This window comes from Pelobates fuscus, chromosome 8 (genome assembly GCF_036172605.1).
Source record: "Pelobates fuscus isolate aPelFus1 chromosome 8, aPelFus1.pri, whole genome shotgun sequence".
In the NCBI taxonomy this organism is placed as follows: Eukaryota; Metazoa; Chordata; class Amphibia; order Anura; family Pelobatidae; genus Pelobates; species Pelobates fuscus.
Window position 1 is genome coordinate 17270269 of NC_086324.1, and position 24958 is coordinate 17295226.

Consider the following 24958-nt stretch of genomic DNA (forward strand, 5'->3'; position numbering starts at 1 on the left):
ACACGGCCACACGGTCAGAGATTGAATTTATTTAAAAAAAAAAAAACGTATTAAAATAGACTTTAGGGGTCTGCATGATCAGTAATTCCCATTGCACAACATTGTTTTACATAGCAATACTGTTTAGCCTGGCACTTACATATCATAGTTATAGAGTATATTTTAACAGTTTAACATTATTGGGTCATACCTAGAATTAAAAAAAAAATCATGTATGTAATTCTTCACTAAAGAGGAGTATGATGAAGATGGGAGAAATGCGCTTTCAGGCCAAAGTAGCCGAGCAGTAAACAGATTTCCAATTTTGCGATTCCCACTTGTCCCAGTTTTAAACTACGCCCCTTAGACTTAATATTAATTCATAAATATAAAAGGGTTAAACACGTGAGAATAACCAGATTGCGGTGGTATTAGCATGGGCTACACTTAACTGCAAGAACTATTTGCAGATACTGTGATATGGAACCAGATTCATAGCTGTACACGTCATGTTTGTTGCAGTATTCTTAAACTGCACATGTTGGCCACGTTACACCACCTTCAAATTTAAAGATCCTGTAAAGTTAATTTAACTGTTTGCAATGAACCGAACACCCCTAGTCTTTCCGGTCAATCAATATCCTGCATAAGGTGCATTGCCAGGATAATACACTTTTATTGCAAAGAATGAAAAGAGAGAGCAGGAAAACCTCCCTACAGTCACAGCAACTACAGCGCATGTGCACTAGTGAGCTTAGCTTGCACTTGCCGGAAGAACTGAGAAGCCATTCTAACATCGGTGCACTTGCAATGGTGTAAGCATCTATAAAAACTAAATTGGGCAGGGTTCCCCAGCAATGCCTGTAGCGCTTAAGGAAAGAGGCACATAGGCAAGAGGGGATGGGTATTAAATTAGTAGTATATCTTCTAATCCAGGCTTCCCAAAACACTGGCCCTCCAGATGTTGCTGAACTACAACTCCCATGGTTCTATGAATGAAATAGATAGGCTGAGAATTATGGGAGTTGTAGCTCAGCTGGAGAGCCGGAGTTGGGGGAAGCCTGCTCTAATCTATTCACAGGCTAGTGATTTTGCTAGCGGAGGGAATAGATTATACTGAATGCATACCAAAGTACTGGGTAATAAGTGAGATCTGAAGACATCATAAACCATGGGACCAAATGGTAGAGTTGTTTATGAATCCTGCCAGAACCTTGACGCCATTACTTTTCATAATGTATAGTTTACCACATTATGTTTAATGTTACACATAAAATAATTAAAATAAATTAGTCATGAATATTTTAAGTTATTACACGGACATATGAGTAACACTCAGTTACATCAGATGATACATGTATCACAACATCTCCCATTCTTCATCATGGATCCATTAGTACAGGTGGGTTAAAAGTGTATTCACCGGTCACTGGGTGAGGAGCACAGGGCTGCTTTAATGCAGAGTATGAAGCACATACTTTGCTAGTATTCTATTTCAGTGTGGTTAGCATTCCAAGCCTCATTAATAGATTAAACCGGAGAGGATGTAAAACTCAGGCAAACTTTACACCAGTCCATTGAAAGATTTTAACAAATAAGAAAAATTAGTTTAGTGTTATTTTTCTGGTCTAGAAATAACAAACGAGGGTCCGGGTTGTTTTCACAGGCATAATGAACCATTCACCCATTTTAAACTATAAAACGGAGTACAGTCAGTGGGTGAAACGCTGCCCAGAGATTCCTATTGACTTTACAGCTTGCCAACATTAATTCTGTGCCCCCACCCAGCAGATTCTATTCCCCAACCATAACATCCAGTGTTTATGTGGTTTTAGTGATATCACTTGCCCAAGATAGGAATGGTAAAATTCGATATTCCTATTGCAATGAGCTCCTTTACAGTTTCTATTTATTTCTCTACTTGGGAATGTAGTAGATATGTCACATTACCAGACGCTTGTCCTGGTGCTCAACCCCAGCACTCATTTTATACGGACAAAGATTCTAACCTAAAGTGGATGTTTAGCACCTTGATTCGACTTTAAAATGAGGTACTGTCAGATTTCTACATAATGCAAAAAAAAAAAGACAATGCCACTTGTTTGCAGGCTCTAGATATCCATTACATGTGAAAGCCATTGTCTGTGCTTAATACGAATCTTGTTTGGTGACACACTATTCAGCTGGCAATGGGACCTCATTCCAACCAGCTCGTGTGAATCCCAATCCTGTGATGTCATCTCCTGTGCAACCGCACGGTCTATCCTCATTTAGCAGCTTTGCTCCTGCGATGCTCTTGCAAGCAGAGAGTAGAGCAGAAGGCGAAATCTAGATATTCAAATGGGACTTTGCCTAGAAGGGACTCCCCACACTGCCAGCAACGTCTGTAAAACAAGGAGCAAGACCAAGAAATATGAGATCACTCACATTACGTGTATTCTGTCTACATCATATAAATCTCACCATGCATCACGGAGAAGCAAGTAATAGAGGCATTTAGAAGAATTGATTACACACAATGAGATTAAAATTAATAAAATAAATAAACAAAAACAAAGTTATCAAATAATTTACAAGCTTATAATACCATTAGATTGTCACTTTGTGTTGCTATGTACTCATTTCCAGCCCAGTATACACGTCACTGCCATTTACACATTAAAAAAAAAAGCACTACCCGGTATATCTCAGATTGGACATTTTCAAACATATTTGATACTTGGATAAAAACAAACTTTATTGTCAATTATAAATGAAAGGGGGAAAAAATCCAACATGCTATTTATTAAGAATTGTTTTCATTCAAAAATTAGTCCTAATACAGATCAGTTGAGTTAAATTTTTTCACTTCCATATTAATGAGCAACACATTGATCTAATATTGAACACTGCACAAGGTATATTTAGCTAAAAGGTTTACACACTTTATACAGGTATTTACCTTCTGCCGCTCTCTGTTCCTTTGGTGTTGTTGAGCTGGGTAGCAAATCGTCGTTCGGCAGCCAAAGCTCTCTGCCCGATAAAACAAAATATTACTATTAAACACATGATATATCACATAAAAAACCTGGAGTGCTGAAAAAGTGTAACAAAGAGACTAAGGCTGAAATTAGACTACGGTATGGAATGAGACTCCAATATAGGTAGGGTAAAATAAATATGCAGATTTATTGTAGAAAAAAGGCCATATACATTAGCCCCATGAAATAAGATAAAACAAAAAAGAGGTCCTACGCGTTTCGTTCCTATAAAAAGGAACTTCCTCAGGGACCAAAAACAAATGATATGACAATTAAAAGCAGTCAATACAGAAATGCATACAAAGGTTTGTATGATTGTATGCATTTCTGTATTGACTGCTTTTAATTGTCATGTCATATTTGTTTTTGGTCCCTGAGGAAGTTCCTTTTTATAGGAACGAAACGTGTAGGACCTCCTTTTTGTTTTATCTTATTTCATGGGGCTAATGTATATGGCCTTTTTTCTACAATAAATCTGTATATTTATTTTACCCTACCTATATTGGAGTCTCATTCCACACTTTGGTCCGCTTGGAGTTCCAGTGGAGAGTGGAGGCGTTCAGCCGCCCAAGTTTAATCGGGGCAGGCACCTTATTCATTTTGATCTTGTGTGCATTATTACATCAGCGCATTATTACTTGTTTTGCTGTATTACAATATGTATTTTTTTCTGTTCCTGTTTTAGATTATGTACAGCCGAATCTCATTTCCTTCTATGTCTATATATATATATATGTGTTGTAAAAGGTCAGGAACTGGGCTACGACCTTGAGAGGCTGTTTTTGACTATATCAGATAAGTATATCTAGATACCATTGCAATACAATTTTAGGTATCATATATATATATATACACACATACTGTTTTTTTTCTTTGTGAAATTAGACTACATTTTAGGTAGAGTCCCTGCAGTTTGTATGGTTTTAGGAAATTTGACAAAAACAAGGGCTCTCCCAATACCCAATATTTGGCCCCTCTACTGCCACTGCTATCTGAATTCAGACAGATTGAATAACAAGGAATGACTGCAGCAGAGGGCCAGTCTTGGGGTGCAAGGAGAGCCCCAGTTTTTGGCAAACTGCTCAAACAATCGTTCGTGTCTATTCAATCTTTGAGAACTGACTAGGGGGCAACCTGCAATGAAATGTGTATTGGCCTTTTCTCACCTTTTCTCGATCACTTAGAGCTGCAAACCTTCTCTTCTCTGCTTCCTCTTCTTCCTTCATCTTTCTCTCTTCCTTCTCCTCCTTCTCCCTCTGCTTCTTCTGTGCCTTATAGGCTTGCTTCTTTTTGGCCTTCAGTGCCTCAGCCTCCTTGGATACTGGCCCCGGGATCTGGAATTGGACACAACACAAAGTAAACTTTAAAGTAAAGACTAGAATCTGGGCGGCCACATTTGTCTCTCCTTACCTGGCTTTTGCTGTAGTTAAATCTTTCCGGATTGTCTTCCCGATATTTACGGAATCTATTCCTGGTGGCTTTGTTGGGTGACAGAGAATAAGGAGTCTGTCCAGCAGAATCCCTAGAAACGGAGAGTCAGAGTTAATCTAAATCTTTTATATACGGGAGCGGAATGTGTTGAATGATTACTAAAATGCTGGTTTGCAATAATTATAACTAAAGTTGCAAAATGGGTGTATATTAAAATGCCATATTTAAATGTGTTTTATCTATCAGCACCCTCTCCACCACTCATAGGTGTGCCATTAGAGGCGATCACAGGTATGCACACATTTGGGTAGAACCTCTGGAAGCAGATTTAGGAAGTGTAGCAGTTAGCATGTTTATCTCACATGGTAACATTTGTTATTTTAAGTAGCCTTGAAGGACATGAAGCTGTACCTGTGTGTGCGTAGTTCCATTAATACACATTTTGTACAGCGCTACAGCAGCATCAGTATTAACAAACAAATGTTCTGAGAATGCTCCCCAATTCCCTTTTTTCCTGTGTGAAATACAATGTGTCCAGCACCAAAGAACAGACTCTCCAGTCATTGTTCTAAATAAAACTGAATGCAGTGATTTTCCCCCCATTCCTACCCCCCCCCCTCCAGCCCCGTTTAATCTATAATTTCCAGCTCCTCCCATTCAGTCTCTAAAGAATTGTGTTGTTTTACCATTCTTCTTATCTTTTCTTTCATTTCATTAACAGACTCTTATCACTGCAACCAGTGTCCCAGGGAACCTGGTTGCGGTCTACTTTGCAGTAAAATATTTCAGATATCTGTTCTCCTCACTAACAACGTTCTTAAACCACATTTAACCTCCACAGAGCTCACTGTGCCCCTACTCTTCGACTTTTCAATTTCCACTGCAGTTTTGCCTCACTCTTTCTTTTCTCTATATAGTAAACTCACAATCTATCCTGCCAGAACTTTGTATAAAAGTCCTACAATGCTAAATTGTAATCTCACAGGAACAGTTTACTTTCTACACGTCATAACAAAGAAATAATAATATTAGATAAGTACTAAGAATGCTCTTTGTGAAGTTTACAAATATTCTTCTCAATCCAACATCAATCATCTTAAGAAGTTCAATAATAAATACCTTAGAGATGGGTCCCAGCCAGCATCCATTAACAGACATGCAACTTCTCCGTGTCCAGAAGATGCCGCCACATGTAGCAGAGTGCGTCCCTCCAGGGGGAGCCGTTCATTCACCAGGGATTCCATCTCTCTGATTGTCAAAGTTTTCGTTGATGGAGGCAGCTCAGGATTGGCATTGAGGAGAACCTGGAGAATCTCTTTGGCCTTCTGGCTATCCCCAGTCTTACAGCAGGTGAACAAGGTGTTCCGGATCTGGCATAATTCGTCTTCTAAAGGTTGGGTGGAAAAAAAGATCTCAACCAAATGTTTCCTCCAATTACAAAATGTTTTTCCCTGTGGTCCTTAGATATCTAAAGGGAAGCTACAAGCACCATATCCAATGCAGCTTATTGTAGTGATTATGATACAATGCCTCATTTTTCTTTTCAAGTGGTTTACAACCTGCTTGACAAAACCTTTAAAGTGTTACCAGAAACCCAAGTTTTGCTCCTAAATGGTTTACGTCATAATGAGGAAGTCTCACTTTCGTTATCCGTTTTTGTATGTGTGTCCATACCGTGCACAGAGAGGCTGAAAGAGTTGGGAAAACTTTTACTGTAGTTGAATTTCTATGGACCCATTTACTAGCACCAAACCTTCACATTGAACCTGCACCGATTCTGTGGCAAAGTAAGGTTCAGCAATGATTTAATGCAGCTAAAAATCATCCTACAGGATAGCATTTACCTTTTAGATTTTCACAACATACAAAGACAATGGATAATGACAATATGAGAGTTCCTCATTCTGATGTTGCAAGATAAGGGGGTAGTGATTTTAGAACCGAGGATCCCTCTGTACTTGTGTCAAACTACGCGAAAAACACTTGGTGGGAAAAAACTTGCATTCGCATCTTCCAAATACCATAACCTCTACAATAATAATACAATGGATTATAATGTTAATCAAGCTCACGTTTGCACAGCTGCTCACCTTCTGGTACAGACATCGGGAGGTCTTCATAAGTTTCCATCTGCGGATTTCTGTTTGCGGAATCCTCTTCTCCATCAGGCTCTTTGGAATCATCTGAAAACAGCTTACATTTACAGAGAGAAAGTGCTTTCCCTTATACACAGGCAGTGAAGGGAGTTTAACAACAAGCATTTACTAGATGGATATTGTGTGTTTGTGTGTATAGAACATATCATTGTCCTGTCCTCTTAACCAAGCAGCCATTCAGTTAGAAATATCCTGGACAATTCTGCATACACAACCACAACTTGCTCTTAGAAAGTTTAGTACAAACCCTGGAACACAGAAATAATCTAAAGACAACCCACAGCCTCCTTGGACCAATTAAGGTCCAATTCTTTAGGAAAAGAAAACAGTTTGGAACATAAATCTACTCGTCTTACCCGAATGTCCTACTACTACTAATTCCCCATGACAGTATACAATGATGCAGAAGATGCTGATGCTTTACAATAAATTAAGAATAATAATATGGGTAATAGGTATCCTGAGCTGGTAGAACATGAACAACAGATCTTAAGTTTGGGCTCTGTTACTTTGGTCCCAAATCTGTTCTTCGGTTATCTACACCGGCATGTACAGACCATAACCACTGCATTCTGATGGAGCTAATAGAATGATATTTCACAAGGGATACAAGTTAATGTTATTAATACTCAGTTAGGACCCTCCCTATTTCTACTTTGCCAGTTTAAATAACAGGCAGTGAAATCTGTCACATGAACTGCAGCACAATCACATCTCACAGCCACAATATGGGCATCTACCAACGCGCTCGTTACTCCCATGCGCAATGTACCTTTTGTGTAATTCTTCTTCTTCTTTTTCCGTTTCCGTTTGGGATACAGCTCATATTCACGAAGGTCTAGAGTGCTGAGTGTCAGCTCTTCAGTAACAAGGTTTACCGTCACAGGTTCTTCGTCTTCAGATAAATCTGGACTCACTGTGAAAGAAAGCGTGTACGTGAATGAACACATGAGAAAAACCTTAACTTTTTGTTGCCGATAGCAGCACACTGGGATCTGATCAACAATAAGACCACAGATTTATGTTTACAGCGTGGCAAGGGGCAGCATCTGTCATTTTATATGAAAGAAAAATAAATAAATAGGACATTTTGTGATTACCTGTTTTCTCTTCTCTTGGTTCAGGCTTGTCTGTCTTTTTTGCTTTAGCGATTTTTACTTTGGGTTTAGTAAATGATGACAGTGATATTTCTTTATCTAAAAGCAAAAACACAAAACAAAACACACTATGGTTAATGAACACATAGCCAATTGACAGGAAGAAGCATTGGTAACATATAGAGAACTATATTTAGGGTTCTCGTTTCTTGACTAAACAGAACGGATTTTAGAGCAAATTTATTTTGCACCCTCTGTCATGTACAATCAATGTGACAGTTCTGACTCCACTTTCTAACAATCTTATCTACACATTGTGTTAGCGTAAAAATAATGACAGATATATAGATACCATTTTTTCTTATCTCCACACTTCTACCCTATATAGTGGAAGTCCCAAAATTCCCAAACTCATCTGCTCCATTTTTGGTGTAATTTGCGAGAGGGCAAATGTGATATCATCCACTTGCGCCTGCTGCAACCGCAGTCATAGAGGACGCAGACGTCTCGTGCAGGAAATGATTCATAGTCTATGCTTTACACTTTTTTTTTGAGGATAACAAAGTCCCTTTAAACTGCTGTATTCTGTACTTAGGAAGCACACTAGGTGTATCTGTTACACAAACCAGATCACAAATGTTTTATTTAAAAAAAAAAAAAAAAAAAATCATACTATTTGTTTTGCTAACATATAAAAATATTAAATAGCAGCTTGTGATGAGAATAAAGATTTCATGCAGTTAATAAAGAAATACATATTAACAACACTTTGCCTTTAACTCAGTGTAACAATAGTTATGTTCAATGACAAGTAGAGCGAAGAGTGGCTTGCCCATGGTACTTCATTAGCAGACTCATTGTTATTCATACAGGATTTTATATAATAATTTACAATAAAGATTAACGGTACTAATAAAGGTCTGTCTGGCTTTCCACGAATAAAAAAAGAAATAAATAAAAGTCTAGAAAATTAGCAGCATGTCCTCACCATAGACCTGCAGAGTGAAGAGCTGGCTGTGAACTCTCTGCACCTCCCTGAAGGTGGCTCTCCGGGTTATAAAGGGGACACCGTGCACGCGGGGATCTTTCCGTGGGATGGGAGAGTCACGGCCCAAAAACAGAGTCCTATCAGTGCGAGGGGCCCGCAGGAAGATTCCTCGTGCCTCCTTCACGTGGTCTGCCCAGCTCTGCAGCAGCTGAGTGATATCCTGTGTGTGGAAATTAGGAGACTAAATGCAACATGTACCCAAAAATACGCTTTTTATTTCAGATAAATCTTTAATAAACCAGGTTTCCAATGGCAACAATCTAAGTGGACCTGCCATACGCAAAGTGTGAAATATATGGTTCAAATCCACAGCAAATGCATAGGTTAAAATATACACTTGGAATAACCGTAAAAAAATATACTTACTAGAAGTCGTTTTTTTCATCTACAACTATGGCTGCTTGCTCTTCGTCATACAGGCAGCAAGTCTCCACAGCCACCAGCAGATGTCAGTGCTGGCATGCAAAGAAAGTGGAGGGATGATGTTTTTTCTCTCTCCCAGAAGTAGCCTTACAACAATTCCCTACACGGCGCTGGCTGAGGGTATGCTAAATCCTGTAATTCATAGTATGATGTCATCACTGTGAATTACAGGATTTTATGCATGTTCTGTTCATTAAAATAAACCCACACCGCTTTCTCTCTCTGCTCTACATAGCAGTCCATATGAGTAATCCCTATTCACACTCCATTTTAGAGAGCCCTGCTTATTAGCATGGATTCCAAATAAACTTTATTAAGAGTAATTAATTTAGCACATAGCTCTTTATAAGTAAATTGCAATGTTTTTTTCCCTATTAAAATACATTCAAAACAAAATGTAGATTCAATACAAAACTGCTTTCAGGCAAAGACTTGTAAAACGGAACACAATCCTTACCGTGATCAGAGCAGCCTGATTATACCTTCGTAGGGCAGCCCCCGCAGACTTGGGCATGTGACTACGATTCTGAGCATCATGTACTGCCTGAGAAGTCCCTCTTTTGGCACGCACAGTATACCGGTGGAAGGTTTTGTGTTTTAAAATCTCTTTTCTACAATTGAAATGGAAAAAAACAAAACAAAAAACTTAGAGCAGGTAAATTCAAGAAAGCAAAAATACACTTCAAACAGGAAAACTAGATTGGGCTTGTTTCAGATAGAAAGTAGTTTAGTACTGATACCCTTTGTAGACGGCTCCAGCAAAATGTCCTCCGCCAGCCATGAGAATCACCAGGATCGGTTGCTCCTGCATACTCTTTACACAATTCAACAACTGTCCCGGTTCCGCATCTGTATTCTAGAACACATATGGGTTGTTGAGCATCGTGAGACATAGACCAAAAATATCGAGATCAAACAACATGACCTCCAAAATTTATATTTACTGCTTATTCAATAAGGAAAATAAAAACATATACACACACAGAACAATTCTAGATTTACATTTTGGTAGAGAATTTATTTTCTTTCAGTTATTTGAAATAGTTTGAAACAATGGATTGATTTATTAAAAGGAATATTGGTAATCGCTATTGGTGATCACACGCAAGTAAGGTTTCTGCTGTTTGACAAGATAATGGAATGAAAGATTTCGTTGGTAACTCTTTCAACATGATGTCGTTTTTACTTATCTAGATATAGTGATTTATTCACTAAACAGCAAATAGCATCTGCTTGGCAAAGTTGGCAAAGAAGCAGAACTACAAAAAGAAATAACCAAACCTGCAATATTTACCATTCACTAATTTTGCCGTAAATGTTGTGAATGTTTATGAACACATATAGAATGCACATATAGAATATATAGAATGCACGCTGCATGCACCTCAAACACTAGAAAGGAATTTACGCATTCAGAATAATATACAAAAGTAAACAGCCACGAGGGTGGGGCCTGACAGCCAAGATGGCTGGACACACTTGCAAATAGCTCGGGCAGCAACAGGCACAATCTAAGCCCTCACAGCGACATAACGGACTCAGGGGGCTGATCTGCTCTCAAAGCGGCATAAAATGGTACCAGACTCTTGCAGCTCAGACAGCGGGAACCGGAGCCCAGCAGTGCGGCCTGCTATGCAGCGAGACAAGCAGGGGAGCCCCAGGAGAGACGGCCGCTCTCTTGCGGCCACACCACAATATCAGCATGGGTCCCCATTGCCCCCCCCCTTTGGACCAGTGGGGGGTTATCCACCAACCCAGGGCAATGGACGCTACAAGCCCCGACTACACCATACAGCCTGACCAACACGGCCAGTAGGCTGCACAAGATGGCGCCCACACACCAGAGGCAGAAGCTCGCGCCAATACACCAAGGCAGCCAGAGCGATGACCCGGTGGAGCAGTACACCGAACAACCGGACAGTATCTTCCAGAGGTTTTGGGAGCGTCTGGAGCAACGCTGCAGACAGGAGCAGCCTGATCCTATGGAAGCGGTGAGGAGAGATAAGGTGTGGAGCTGGGGGAGGCCTCCATTGGATGAACCCCCACAGAGCGACTAACACTGGCTACCCCAGACACCCTCCTGGGCTGAGGGCCCCTCTGAGAAAGCCTCCGCGGCACCGTCCACACCGCCGGAAGCCCGACCATCGCTGACGACGACAGACCATCCAAGCTTTCCATGGCGCACCACAGAGGGAAGACCCGGCCTCAACTACGAGACACTGAGTCTGTGGACTGCAGGCGCTGGCTCTCACACCGGCCTGGGGTTGGAAAGCTCCGTCCTTGTACCTGCAACTCACCGTCCTCCCGTGGACTCGGCCAGCTCGAGGTACCACCCTTCCCAGCTGGGGAATCGGCTGACTGCTTGTTCGTTAGCCCGCAGTCCCGCTACATAACGCTCCAAACCGAGAGCTCTCCGGGACTCAACCTGAACTGTCCGAGCAGACACTCACTATTAGACTACCACTGAGCAGACACGTTCATTTTGCTGTCTCTATGTTTGGTATCCCTTTGACTAGCTCCGTAGGGTTGGAGGGCAACCTAACATGTTTATTACCGCGATACACGCACTTCTCTAAATACCTACACCAGGTTATTGGTTTTTTTTTTGTTTTTTTTTTATAATTCTTTATTTTTGGAAGCGCAATGGTAAGTACAAGCTCAAAATATGACATAGGCATTTAACAAGAAATATAATCACAGGTTTATGCTAAGAATGTCAGGATGTTGTGCGCTTTTTTTTTGTATGGTGTACAAGTAAGATTATACATGCAGAAAAAAAAAAAAAAAAAAAAAAAATGTCGCTGAGTAGTCGATTTAAACAGAATAAAACATTTCTAACTATGCGTTGCGCTTCACAGGCTGAGGATATACTTCTATAGTATAAATGCTGAGATGCTATAAATGAGTGTCTGCTTATCGTGTGTGAACGCCCCAGGACCCCCACCTCAGGTGGTTAACCACCAGTACTCCAATTGATGTGTAATGTGTTTCACATGAGATAAGGCTGAGGGAGCTACTAGGAAATGTGGTTGACTACCAGTACCCCAATCAATGTGTAATGCGTTTAACATTTAATAAGGCTGAAGGTACTACATAGAGTCCATGTTATGGAGACAGAAGACTTGAGAGTTCCTATTTGTCATGATGGTTGCATGATGTTTGCCTCGTCCGATATCCTCCAGCTGCTAGGGTTGTCTTGTTGCGCGTCTGCCGTCAGTCCCTGCGGTGTCGCAATGGACATGCTGCGGGTAATTTCCAGGAGAGGGAGCGTTGCTGTGCACCGGTTGCCTGCAGCCCGGGCCAACCTGGGGGCATATCTGCAGGGTCTGATTAGTGTGAGCTGGATCGGAGCTGTTTGCGGCTGCTCACCTCCTCCCCGGCATCCATTTTGCGTGTTGTCCCGGGCTTTTTCGGGAACCTAAGTTGGGCTGGTGGCAATGCAGTGAGTATTTGTGTACTCGTCGGTCTGGTTGCCCTTCGCCTGTGTTTAGGGCCCGTCTGGGATTTGTGGTAATTGTATCCCTCAAAGTGTAGCAACTAGCAGTTTCCTTAGGGCGAGTTGGTGAGTGTGTGGCTGCCGCCATTTTAGCCGTGGCTTGCGGCCTGGGCTGTGGGTCGGCAGTCCTCTGGGGTCCCACGATCTCCTCCCCGGTAGCAGCCCCAGGGCGTGGGCCGGGATCACCCCCACCGGCCCAAAGGGGGGGGAACGGGGCCTGGTACAGACGGTTAGGTGAGTCCAGCTTTATGCCACTGTGCAGGATAGCGGGGCAGCGGCCGTCCGCCCCGCTCACCGCCCAAGTAGGCCTCATCCAGTGAGAACAGTGTGTATCTCCCTGAGGGACTAAAGCAGTTGCTGCTAGCCTCTCCTCAGGACCGGAGCTCCGATGGGTGTAAGTCCATATCTTTTGGTCGTCAGGCATGTTCAGGAGTAACTCTTTTAGGCTTAAAAAGTCAGAAGTTGTTGGAGCTGTTGTTTCGTGCGACCATGCAGCATAGCGGTCAGGCCCCGCCCCCCCCAGGTTATTGTTTATTAAATACTTACTCAGCATACCAATAGGCCTCATTTCGCCTAACTGGCAACCATAGTTTACATGTGTAAAGCCTCACACCCTAACTTAGAAGACCACAAGACAATGACTACACTAGGCTTAACCAGCATGTTTAACGTTCTTCATGTTCGCATACAGTTAAGGCGCAGCAGTTTAGCATGTTTCTAAATACTCAGCAATTAAATAATCTAACCGCACTAGCTTGTTATAACAATCAGCATATTGTTACTACATTAATCGTATTGTTACAAACGCTGCCTCAGTAATGTTTTAATAATTTTGCATTATAGTTATGGGCATGCCATTAATCTACTTAATATTAAAAAAAAAGAGGCTGACAATTCTCAGAGAGGATATATATTGCACTGTACTATCCCCATCCTGTATGTATCTTTATCGTCTCCCCTTCATTATTCTGTACCCTTGCAACTTTACGCCTCAATAACAGAAAGATTGAGAAAAAAAAAACAAAAAGTTAACAGCCACAATAAATCTGGATTACCAGACTCTGGAAACTGACCTTAATTTCACCCAGCACACAGCGGTACACGGAGAGCAGCTGTCCCTGGCTGTTCCTGAACAAGCATCTCTGTGAGCGGCTGGTGAGATAAGGAATGGAATCTGAATCTTCCTCAGGTTCAGGAGTAATGACCACATCATCATCATCATCCTCAGAGCTTTCAGTGTCGGAGCCAGAGATGCTGGAAACATCCCCTGGAGGATACAGTAGAAGGGCAAGTAAAAGGGTCATTCTAAACATCATAAACACTTCATCTTACTAAATTGGTTATGGTGCAAAGACCCTGTCCTTGTAGTCTCTTTTCTAAAATGTGTCAATTTAGAAATATAAGCCTTTTATTTTACTGTATGTAGGGCCACCTTCCTTCGCTGTCAATCAGGTAGCCAGTATACTCTACCTGCTCGTAATATAAGTTTTAGGCATCTTTTGTGCCTGACGTCAGTAGACACGGCATGCTGGCTACAGACATAGGGGTCAGGCTACAAAGTTTCTCTCTGTAACTGTCACATTGCCAGAGGTAGCTCAGTGCAAACAATGACAGCACAGACAGATTTATGCAGACATGCCTATTATACTCAGTGAGAGTCTGGATGAGGCTGGTGGGAGTTAAAATACACATCTAAATGAAAACGAAAAAGGGGATAAGAAAGAAAGGAAAAGGGAGAGAACAGGAGATAGAAACGGAAAGGAAAAAGACATATAAAGAAAAGGAAGAGAAAAGGATAGAAAGAGGGAATAAACTATTTACTGTACTTGTTTTGAATGGGTATAGTTATGGAAGGATTATTGTATTTATGTTGTCTTTTTCTTTGTATTACGAATACTAGATGGATTTATATACATAGAGATATATACGTGTATACTTATATAGATGTAGGTATGTGTATATTTATTTATTTTTTTCCCTCTTCCTCACGTTATTTAAACTGTCAACCAGGCAAATAGTACTAGCCTCACAAATACGGTAATATTCACAATTGGATAAGGCTACATCTGCCTGGTGACTAGGAATATGTTATATTAAAACAATGGAATATAGGAAGGGAGGAGAGGGAGAGGGAAGGGAAAGAAACAGATTCAAATATTCATGATGACAAATATACCCAAGCCTTAAATAAAGAAGCACTATACACTTTTCTTAGGCTGGTATTGTCTAAAAAATAAAAATAAAATACACATCTACCAGCATGTGAGACAACCACTTGCCAAAGAGATTATGTGGAATATAATTCCAATCAACCTCATCCAGTCTTGGGCTGAGCCTGATAAGAATCTCAGTCCGCAATAGTTTTATATGACAAGTCACTATTTAATGGACACATTAAAGGGACACTATAGTCACCAGAACAACTACAGCTTATTGAATTTGTTCTGGTGAGTAGAATCATTACATTCAGGCTTTTTGCTGTAAACACTCAGAGAAAATGCAGTGTTTACATTACAGCCTAGTGATAACTTCACTGGCCACTCCTCAGATGGCTGGTAAAGATCCTTCCTGGGTCATGGCTGCCTAAAATGCATCCAAACATTCAGTGTCTCCTCCCTCTGCATGCAGACACTGAACTTTCCTCAGAGATTCATTGATTCAATTCATCTCTATGAGGAGATACTGATTGTCCAGGGCTGTGTTTGAATCATGCTGGCTCTGCCCCTGATCTGCCTCCTTGTCAGTCTCAGCCAATCCTATGGGGATGCATTGGGATTGGATCAGGTTACCACTTCTGATGATGTCAGCAGGTAGTGGGCAGGTCTAAAGGAAACAGGCACACAGCCTGCAGCTTCAGACTTGAATACAAGTAAGATTTACTATATTTAGGGAGGCATGAGGGGCTCAGGGTGGCTAGATGGTGGTTTTAACCCTATAGGGTCAGGAATGCAGGTTTGTGTTCCCGACCCTATAGTGCTTCTTTAAAATGAATATTTAACAAAACCCTGAACCGCAGTAAAACAACCCATCTCGTGAGAAGCTTTGGAATTGACATTTGTCCTGAATGATTCTTTATGAAAAGCATTCGGTTAGACAATGCCCAGCAGTAATAAGGAAGTAAATACTGGGAATATAGGAATAAATCTTTATTAGCTGCTGAGGCCAATTCTATATCGAATGGAAAAAAAAAACCTAACTTTTTAGGGCTTACACAACAACCATGCAAATTGAAGTAAATTAATTTATTTGCAACAGTTAATTATCTGGAATAAAGAAATATACCGGCATTTTGGACAGATTTTCCCTGTGATCCAGTTTGATATAAATACCACCCCCAGCTGCAGTGTAAAATGACCCTTACCAGCCAAGACACATCTAGGTGGTCATAGGTTGACTAGCCCTGATGTAAACATTAAGCCTTTGTGCTGACCAGTCAATGTTTCAATGACCCCCCGAGATTAATGATCTTTGAGGTCAGCACTAACAGTGACAGGTTGGGCTGCAAATTAAAAGGTTTATGTACCGTCTCGAGTCTTCTCCTGGAATTCCTCTGAACTGAGTGGAGCTGCACCCTTGATTCTACGTTTCAGGTTAAAACGATGCCAGTCCAATGTGTAATGCTCTTTCTGAAATACACAGCAGTTAATACATTAGTAAACAGAAAGCCTTATTAACACAAGCAGCCAGAAAGTTCATTGCCATCTGTTGAAGTACTACAACGACTAATTTGCCAGCCAATGGTGAGCGTAGCTGCATAGGAGTTTTAGTGAGCTTGTATGACGACAATACGGTTACCACAAACGCCTGGTATGGATGTGTAAATCTGCTTGAACACCCAGGTAAGAACAGTTTTTAGAACATTATAAATATACATTGATTTCTTAAAATAACACTCCAAGCACTATAACCACTTCAGTGTGCTGTTTGAAGTGTTCCTTTAAGCTTCCTCTGAGCTAATCCTTTGTGGCCCATACAATCAGGCTAGACCGGTGTTTGTTTTTTTAATGTATTCACCTGCTCCTCCCTGTTATCAAATAAGCACTGGCAGGTACTGCAGCTTAAACGGTCTGAAACCTCTGGGACTCCTACATTCCGCATATTCTCGCTGGCCAGGATTTCTGAAAAACAAACAAAGAAGGTAAGGAACAAAGTAATGCTTAACATATTTGTTTTCCTGGCACTGCAAGACCCTCTAGTGCCCCTCTCCCTCCCACCCCCCATCCAAAGTTGCTGAAGAGGATAAAACCTCTCAGTGACTTCCTGGAGTCCAGCACCGATGCTTTCCTATGGGGATTTCGGTGACGCTGGAGGTCCGCACATAGCGTGAGGACGTCCAGCGTCGTTTTAAAACATTTTTCGTGTTCTATGAACACGGAAGTCCCTCTAGTGGCTGTCTAGTAGACAGCCACTAGAGGAGGACTTAACCCTGCAAGGTTAATATTGCAGTTTATGAAAACTGCAATAATTACACTTGCAGGGTTAAGGGTAGTGGGAGTTGGCACCCAGACCACTCCAATGGGAAGAAGTGATCTGGGGGCCTGGAGTGTCCCTTTAAAAACCCTTGACCTTTGGGTCGGGTACCAAACCTAAGCCTTTATCCAATTTCATTGGTTAGAACTGGTGCATCATTTTCCTCCATTTCTGGGCAAGTACTCACAATAAACTGGTTACTATTACACTGTCTTCACAAGTGCAACTGTTCTTCCAGAACACACACACACACACACACACATACTTACATTTCATGTGTTTGAAGCACGAAAAACGTGCAAGTGAAAAGATCTCAGTGACTTTGACAAGGGCCAAATAATGATGGCTTGACAACAGGGTCTTGGGACTTACACAATATTAGGCAAGTGGTTTTAATGTGGTGGCTGATCAGTGTAGTGTGTGTATGTATAGATATATATAAAATGCACAAAATATAGCAATTCACAAGAAAACCCTTTGTCAATCACTCTCCTAGCAACATTCAATGATATGAAATTCCTTACCATGACTCCTAGTCTACAGTCTTTAATTGGTCCCTTCAAATTCAGTTCATTTGGAAAACGTATCTTTCTAAGTAACTTCTCTCTTTACTTCACTGATGTAACTATATACATGTGTCAAAACAGTCAACTTCTCCCTCTCACACATAGTTTTCCTCTTACTAGATTGTAGTAGTCATAATAAATGTGTTTGTCTTTAGAGGGAACACTAGCACGGGATCAGTAGTGAAGATTAAATGGCCTTGGATAATTTAGATTTTTCACGTGTTTGTACCTGAGGATTTAAGATGTTCAGAGACTTCCAACCTTCCATTGCTGGTACAGTGTGAAAGTCCAGATAGCAGGGGACATTCCAGAGCCAGTCCAAAGAGGGAAACATTTTGCACTGAAGGTGCTCTGTGAAGGAGAAATGGCACATTAGACATACACAACTGACACTTTGTATGGTACAGTGTTTAAAGCCTACTCTGGTTTAACAACAATTTTAAATACGTAAGAGAACCACACAGAAACTTTAATAGGCCTCTTCGGCAATCTATGGATTTACACAACACAGCAGCAGCAGACGTGAAAGAAGTTAAAAGGTCACCGAGTACCATAACTATCATTTTGATCAGAAATGCCCTCTGACTTCGTAAAGGAAAGGTCTGCTGATAACTCGTTATTTCAAAAATTCTGCTAAACCAATTAATAGTAAATAAAATATTACAAGACACTGCCCATGGACTAACACGGTCACTATAGATTTTGGTGCAGATTTGGCCCAGCTAGAATACAAGGAAACCAACTAGCCAGCTGGCTCTAACACCATATGGCTCACAGGGTTTCTGCACTATCACTGTATGGGCTCACTAGGTCACTGTGTTTCTGCACTATCACTGTATGGGCTCACTAGGTCACTGTGTTTCTGCACTATCACTGTATGGGCTCACTAGGTCACTGTGTTTCTGCACTATCACTGTATGGGCTCACTAGGCCACTGTGTTTCTGCACGATCACTGTATGGGCTCACTAGGCCACTGTGTTTCTGCACTATCACTGTATGGGCTCACTAGGCCACTGTGTTTCTGCACTATCACTGTATGGGCTCACTAGGTCACTGTGTTTCTGCACTATCACTGTATGGGCTCACTAGGTCACTGTGTTTCTGCACTATCACTGTATGGCTCACTCGGTCACTGTGTTTCTGCACTATCACTGTATGGGCTCACTCGGTCACTGTGTTTCTGCACTATCACTGTATGGGCTCACTCGGTCACTGTGTTTCTGCACTATCACTGTATGGGCTCACTCGGTCACTGTGTTTCTGCACTATCACTGTATGGCTCACTCGGTCACTGTGTTTCTGCACTATCACTGTATGGGCTCACTAGGTCACTGTGTTTCTGCACTATCACTGTATGGGCTCACTAGGTCACTGTGTTTCTGCACTATCACTGTATGGGCTCACTAGGTCACTGTGTTTCTGCACTATCACTGTATGGGCTCACTAGGTCACTGTGTTTCTGCACTATCACTGTATGGGCTCACTAGGTCACTGTGTTTCTGCACTATCACTGTATGGGCTCACTAGGTCACTGTGTTTCTGCACTATCACTGTATGGGCTCACTAGGTCACTGTGTTTCTGCACTATCACTGTATGGGCTCACTAGGTCACTGTGTTTCTGCACTATCACTGTATGGGCTCACTAGGTCACTGTGTTTCTGCACTATCACTGTATGGGCTCACTAGGTCACTGTGTTTCTGCACTGTCACTGTATGGGCTCACTAGGTCACTGTGTTTCTGCACTATCACTGTATGGGCTCACTAGGTCACTGTGTTTCTGCACTATCACTGTATGGCTCACTAGGTCACTGTGTTTCTGCACTATCACTGTATGGCTCACTAGGTCACTGTGCTTCTGCACTATCACTGTATGGCTCACTAGGTCACTGTGTTTCTGCACTATCACTGTATGGCTCACTAGGTCACTGTGTTTCTGCACTATTACTGTATGGCTCACTAGGTCACTGTGTTTCTGCACTATTACTGTATGGCTCACTAGGTCACTGTGTTTCTGCACTATTACTGTTTAATCACTAGTGCCCTGTGTTACAGCACTATCACTGTATAATTCACTATTACCCTGTGTTACAGCACTATCACTGTATAACTCACTATTACCCTGTGTTACAGCACTATCACTGTATAACTCACTATTTCCCTGTGTTACAGCACTATCACTGTATAACTCACTATTTCCCTGTGTTACAGCACTATCACTGTATAACTCACTATTTCCCTGTGTTACAGCACTATCACTGTATAACTCACTATTACCCTGTGTTACAGCACTATCACTGTATAACTCACTATTTCCCTGTGTTACAGCACTATCACTGTATAACTCACTATTTCCCTGTGTTACAGCACTATCACTGTATAACTCACTATTTCCCTGTGTTACAGCACTATCACTGTATAACTCACTATTTCCCTGTGTTACAGCACTATCACTGTATAACTCACTATTTCCCTGTGTTACAGCACTATCACTGTATAACTCACTATTTCCCTGTGTTACAGCACTATCACTGTATAACTCACTATTTCCCTGTGTTACAGCACTATCACTGTATAACTCACTATTTCCCTGTGTTACAGCACTATCACTGTATAACTCACTATTTCCCTGTGTTACAGCACTATCACTGTATAACTCACTATTTCCCTGTGTTACAGCACTATCACTGTATAACTCACTATTTCCCTGTGTTACAGCACTATCACTGTATAACTCACTATTTCCCTGTGTTACAGCACTATCACTGTATAACTCACTATTGCCCTGTGTTACAGCACTATCACTGTATAACTCACTATTGCCCTGTGTTACAGCACTATCACTGTATAACTCACTATTTCCCTGTGTTACAGCACTATCACTGTATAACTCACTATTTCCCTGTGTTACAGCACTATCACTGTATAACTCACTATTTCCCTGTGTTACAGCACTATCACTGTATAACTCACTATTGCCCTGTGTTACAGCACTATCACTGTATAACTCACTATTGCCCTGTGTTACAGCACTATCACTGTATAACTCACTATTGCCCTGTGTTACAGCACTATCACTGTACAACTCACTATTGCCCTGTGTTACAGCACTATCACTGTACAACTCACTATTGCCCTGTGTTACAGCACTATCACTGTACAACTCACTATTGCCCTGTGTTACAGCACTATCACTGTACAACTCACTATTGCCCTGTGTTACAGCACTATCACTGTACAACTCGCTATTGCCCTGTGTTACAGCACTATCACTGTACAACTCACTATTGCCCTGTGTTACAGCACTATCACTGTATAACTCACTATTTCCCTGTGTTACAGCACTATCACTGTATAACTCACTATTTCCCTGTGTTACAGCACTATCACTGTACAACTCACTATTGCCCTGTGTTACAGCACTATCACTGTATAACTCACTATTGCCCTGTGTTACAGCACTATCACTGTACAACCAGGGCCGGATTAACATAGGGGCTGATGGAGCTGCAGCTCCAGGCCCAGGCCCATGGAATAGGCCCATTAAAAAAAAAAAAAAAAAAAATTTTTTTTTTTTTTTTTTTTTTTACACACACTACTCTTAGGTTTGCCATCTGACTGGTATTTTACTGGTTTGCCACCTGACTGGTATTTGAGGCTGCCTGGCCATGCCAGTATTGCAGTAATACTGGCAATACAAATTACAGGTATAAATACAGGTATTTTTCTCAGAATAAATGGAGATTACTCTGCAATACCAGCACCTAGGGGTCACTGGAAAACATGGGGACACTGAGACACTAGGGGACACATGGGGATGCTGTGAGACATAGGGACATTGGGAGACACTGAGACATTGGGACACAGAGACACTATGTCCCCATTTCTCCCAGTGTCCCCATTTCCCCCATCCAGTGTCCCATGTCTCTCAGTGTTCCTAGTGTCCCCATGTGTCCCAGTGTCCCTATATGTCCCAGTGTCCCCATGTCTATGTCCAGAACTGTCCCCATGTCTCCCAGTGTCTCCAAGTGTCTGTCTCCCAGCCAGTGTCCCCCTAGTCTCCCAGTGTCCCTATGTCTCCCAGTGTCCCTATGTCTGTGTCCCTAGTGTCTTAGTGTCCCTAAATGTTTCGGTGTCCCCATGTCTCCCAGTGTCTGTGTCCCTAGTGTCTCAGTGTGCCTAGTGTCCCCATGTCTCCCTATATGTCCCAGTGTCCCCATGTCTATGTCCACAACTGTCCCCATGTCTCCCATTGTCCCCAAGTGTCTGTCTCCCAGCCAGTGTCCCAGTGTCCCCTAGTCTCCCAGTGTCCCCTAGTCTCCCAGTGTCTGTTCCCATGTCTCTGTGTCCCTAGTGTCTTAGTGTCCCCAAATGTTTCAGTGTCCCCATGTCTCCCAGTGTCTGTGTCCCTATTGTCTCAGTGTCCCCATTTCTCCCAGTTTCCCTAAATGTTTCAGTGTCCCCATGTCTCTCAGTGTCCCCATGTCTCTATGTCCCCGGGTCTCTCAGTGTCCCCATGTCTCTCAGTGTCCCCATGTCTCTCAGTGTCCCCAGTATCCTAGTGACATGGGGACACACTGAGACATTGGGACACTGGGAGAAATGGGGACACAGAGACTAGGGGACTGGGCGACATGGGGACACTGACACTGTTATACATAGGGACACTGAGACACTGGGTGACTTGCGAGACTGAGACACTGGGAGCAATCCATCTATACAGCAGAATCAAACTGTGAGTAGTTTGTTGGTGATTTTACAGAATTTTCTCTGATGTCACTCCTTGTGATTAAACAAATGATTAAGACTGGTATTTTTTTCCAAGAAAGGTGGCAACCCTAACTACTCTTCACATACTCTTGCTTAAAGGAGCACTATAGGGTCAGGAACACAATCATGTATTTCTGACCCTATTATGTTAAAACCACCACCTTGGCCCCTTCTTGCCTGCCTAAGTATAGTAAAATATAACTTGTATTCAAGTCTGCAGCTGCTGGCTCTGCCTCTGAACTGACTGTCTGCTGACATCATCAGAAGTGGTGGTCTGAGCAAATTACAAAACTTCCCCATAGGATTGGCTGAGACTGTCAACTAGGAAGATCAGGGGCAGAACCAGCACAATTCCAATCAGCATCTCCTCATAAAGATAAATTGAATCAATGCATCTGTATGAGGAAAGTTCAGTGTCTGCATGCAGAGGGTGGAGACACTGAATGGCAGTGCTGCACAATAGGCAGTACTGCCCCAGGAAGCACCTCTAGCAGCCACCTAAGGAGTGGCCAGTGGAGTTATTTTCTCTGAAAAGACAGTGTTTACTGCAAAAGGCCCGAATGGAATGATTCTACTTGTTATGGTAGTAGTTGTTATGGTGACTATAGTGTTCCTTTAAGTTTGAAAGCTTAAGAGGGATGTATGGGAACAAAACTTGTGTGGACTGGCTGACAATAAAATTAGTTTAGGTAATGCAGACGCTGGTCTCTCTAACACTGTGGCATGTCCCCTTTCTTCTACACTCACTACATACACCTTTTCTCTGTTTCAGAATATATACCAGGAACTTCTGCCTGCTAGTAAGAAGGTAAGGAGACAAGTGGACATGTGAGTGCTAGGGGACAGTCCTTAGAAAGCATGGAGTGAGCGCAACATTAGACGCATTTATGTCAAGCTTAGGGTGCTGCCTGCATAGTATGCCCTTAGTTGGACAGCCTGCAGGATTGGCGGGCAGCCTGACATGCATTCATGCCAGGCTGTCCTTCAAATTCTTTGGACAGACATGCCCCCTTTTGGCAGGTCTGGTCACGTGATTCGCACCAGTGGCCCACCTTTTACCCCGCCCATTGACTTCCTGCTTCACTGGACACTGCTGTTAGGGGTTATGGATTTACTTGAAAGATGAAAGCAAAAATTAGAGAGAGATTAGAATAGAGTATGTGTTTTCTTATAGCCGCATCCTATGAGTTTCCCTCCAGCACCATCTCTATCAGATACATGACGCTTGGGAGGTATGACTGTTTTAGTGTTTTTGGTCAATAAGATTCCGTAATTAGGCCCATCATAATTGTCAGCACCAGGCCCAGTGTGCTCTTAATCCGGCCCTGTGTACAACTCACTATTGCCCTGTGTTACAGCACTATCACTGTACAACTCACTATTGCCCTGTGTTACAGCACTATCACTGTATAACTCACTATTTCCCTGTGTTACAGCACTATCACTGTATAACTCACTATTTCCCTGTGTTACAGCACTATCACTGTATAACTCACTATTGCCCTGTGTTACAGCACTATCACTGTACAACTCACTATTGCCCTGTGTTACAGCACTATCACCATATGGCTCACTATTTCCCTGTGTTACAGCACTATCCTGTGTTTCCTGTCTGTGGGCTCTGATTTCTCAGTGTCTGTGCAGTAACCAGCTGCCAGCCCGGATTTAGAGGAATACAATGGGAATGGAGGCACAGTCTCACCCATCCATCCTGGGCACATGGAGTGGGCATCAGCAGGGCTCTTCCGCATATGACGTCACTTCCGCTCGTTCTTGACAGCTCTAACGATGCGCTCCCGACTCAAAACAAAACCCGAGCCCCGCCCCCTATCTGGCAAATCGTCTTCTCTCTGATTGGTGCGTGAGTCCCTCCGCTCACTGCAATCCAGCTCCTGATTGGCCTCTCTCCATGTCACTGAGTGTAACTGACAGCCCTGGTAACCGTGCTGGGGATACAGGAGCGGCCGCACTGCTGGAGGAGGAGAGTGAGTGACACTCAGTGAGGGGAGACAGAGGGCAGTGAGTGACACTCAGTGAGGGGAGACAGAGAGCAGTGAGTGACACTCAGTGAGGGGAGACAGAGGGCAGTGAGTGACACTCAGTGAGGGGAGACAGAGAGCAGTGAGTGACACTCAGTGAGGGGAGACAGAAGGCAGTGAGTGACACTCAGTGAGGGGAGACAGAAGGCAGTGAGTGACACTCAGTGAGGGGAGACAGAGAGCAGTGAGTTACACTCAGTGAGGGGAGACAGAGGGCAGTGAGTGACACTCAGTGAGGGGAGACAGAGAGCAGTGAGTGACACTCAGTGAGGGGAGACAGAGGGCACTGAGTGACACTCAGTGAGGGGAGACAGAAGGCAGTGAGTGACACTCAGTGAGGGGAGACAGAGGGCACTGAGTGACACTCAGTGAGGGGAGACAGAAGGCAGTGAGTGACACTCAGTGAGGGGAGACAGAGAGCAGTGAGTTACACTCAGTGAGGGGAGACAGATGGCAGTGAGTG

The 24958-nt window shown here is 42.5% G+C and overlaps 2 protein-coding genes across 2 annotated transcripts in view; one reads left to right on the forward strand and one right to left on the reverse strand.

Moving 5' to 3' along the window:
- Positions 1 to 297: 297 nt before the first annotated feature.
- ANKZF1 (ankyrin repeat and zinc finger peptidyl tRNA hydrolase 1) lies at positions 298 to 24229 on the reverse strand. The gene is made up of 16 exons (XM_063429327.1): positions 24159 to 24229; positions 17916 to 18037; positions 16665 to 16768; positions 16174 to 16276; positions 13724 to 13917; positions 9895 to 10010; positions 9612 to 9765; positions 8672 to 8891; positions 7687 to 7782; positions 7359 to 7502; positions 6521 to 6613; positions 5550 to 5817; positions 4410 to 4521; positions 4166 to 4333; positions 2921 to 2991; positions 298 to 2363 (listed from the first exon to the last, which is right to left on the reverse strand). The coding sequence occupies exons 1-16, from the start codon at positions 24164 to 24166 to the stop codon at positions 2246 to 2248; spliced, it is 2091 nt and encodes a 696-aa protein (XP_063285397.1). The 5' UTR covers positions 24167 to 24229; the 3' UTR covers positions 298 to 2245.
- A 197-nt stretch (positions 24230 to 24426) lies between these two features.
- The window catches only part of ATG9A (autophagy related 9A), a 33897-nt gene continuing 33365 nt past the window's right edge, over positions 24427 to 24958 (forward strand). The window contains exon 1 of the mRNA XM_063429330.1: positions 24427 to 24441. The gene's annotated coding sequence lies outside the window, so the exon portion shown is untranslated. The remainder of the gene's footprint in view (positions 24442 to 24958) is intronic.

Coding starts and splice junctions, on each gene's coding strand:
- ANKZF1 (XM_063429327.1), bottom strand. Junction 7,503..7,686: donor ACCAAGAGAAGAGAAAACAG/GTAATCACAAAA, acceptor TTTCTTTCACAG/TGAGTCCAGATTTATCTGAA. Junction 2,364..2,920: donor GGAACAGAGAGCGGCAGAAG/GTAAATACCTGT, acceptor CTTGTTTTACAG/ACGTTGCTGGCAGTGTGGGG.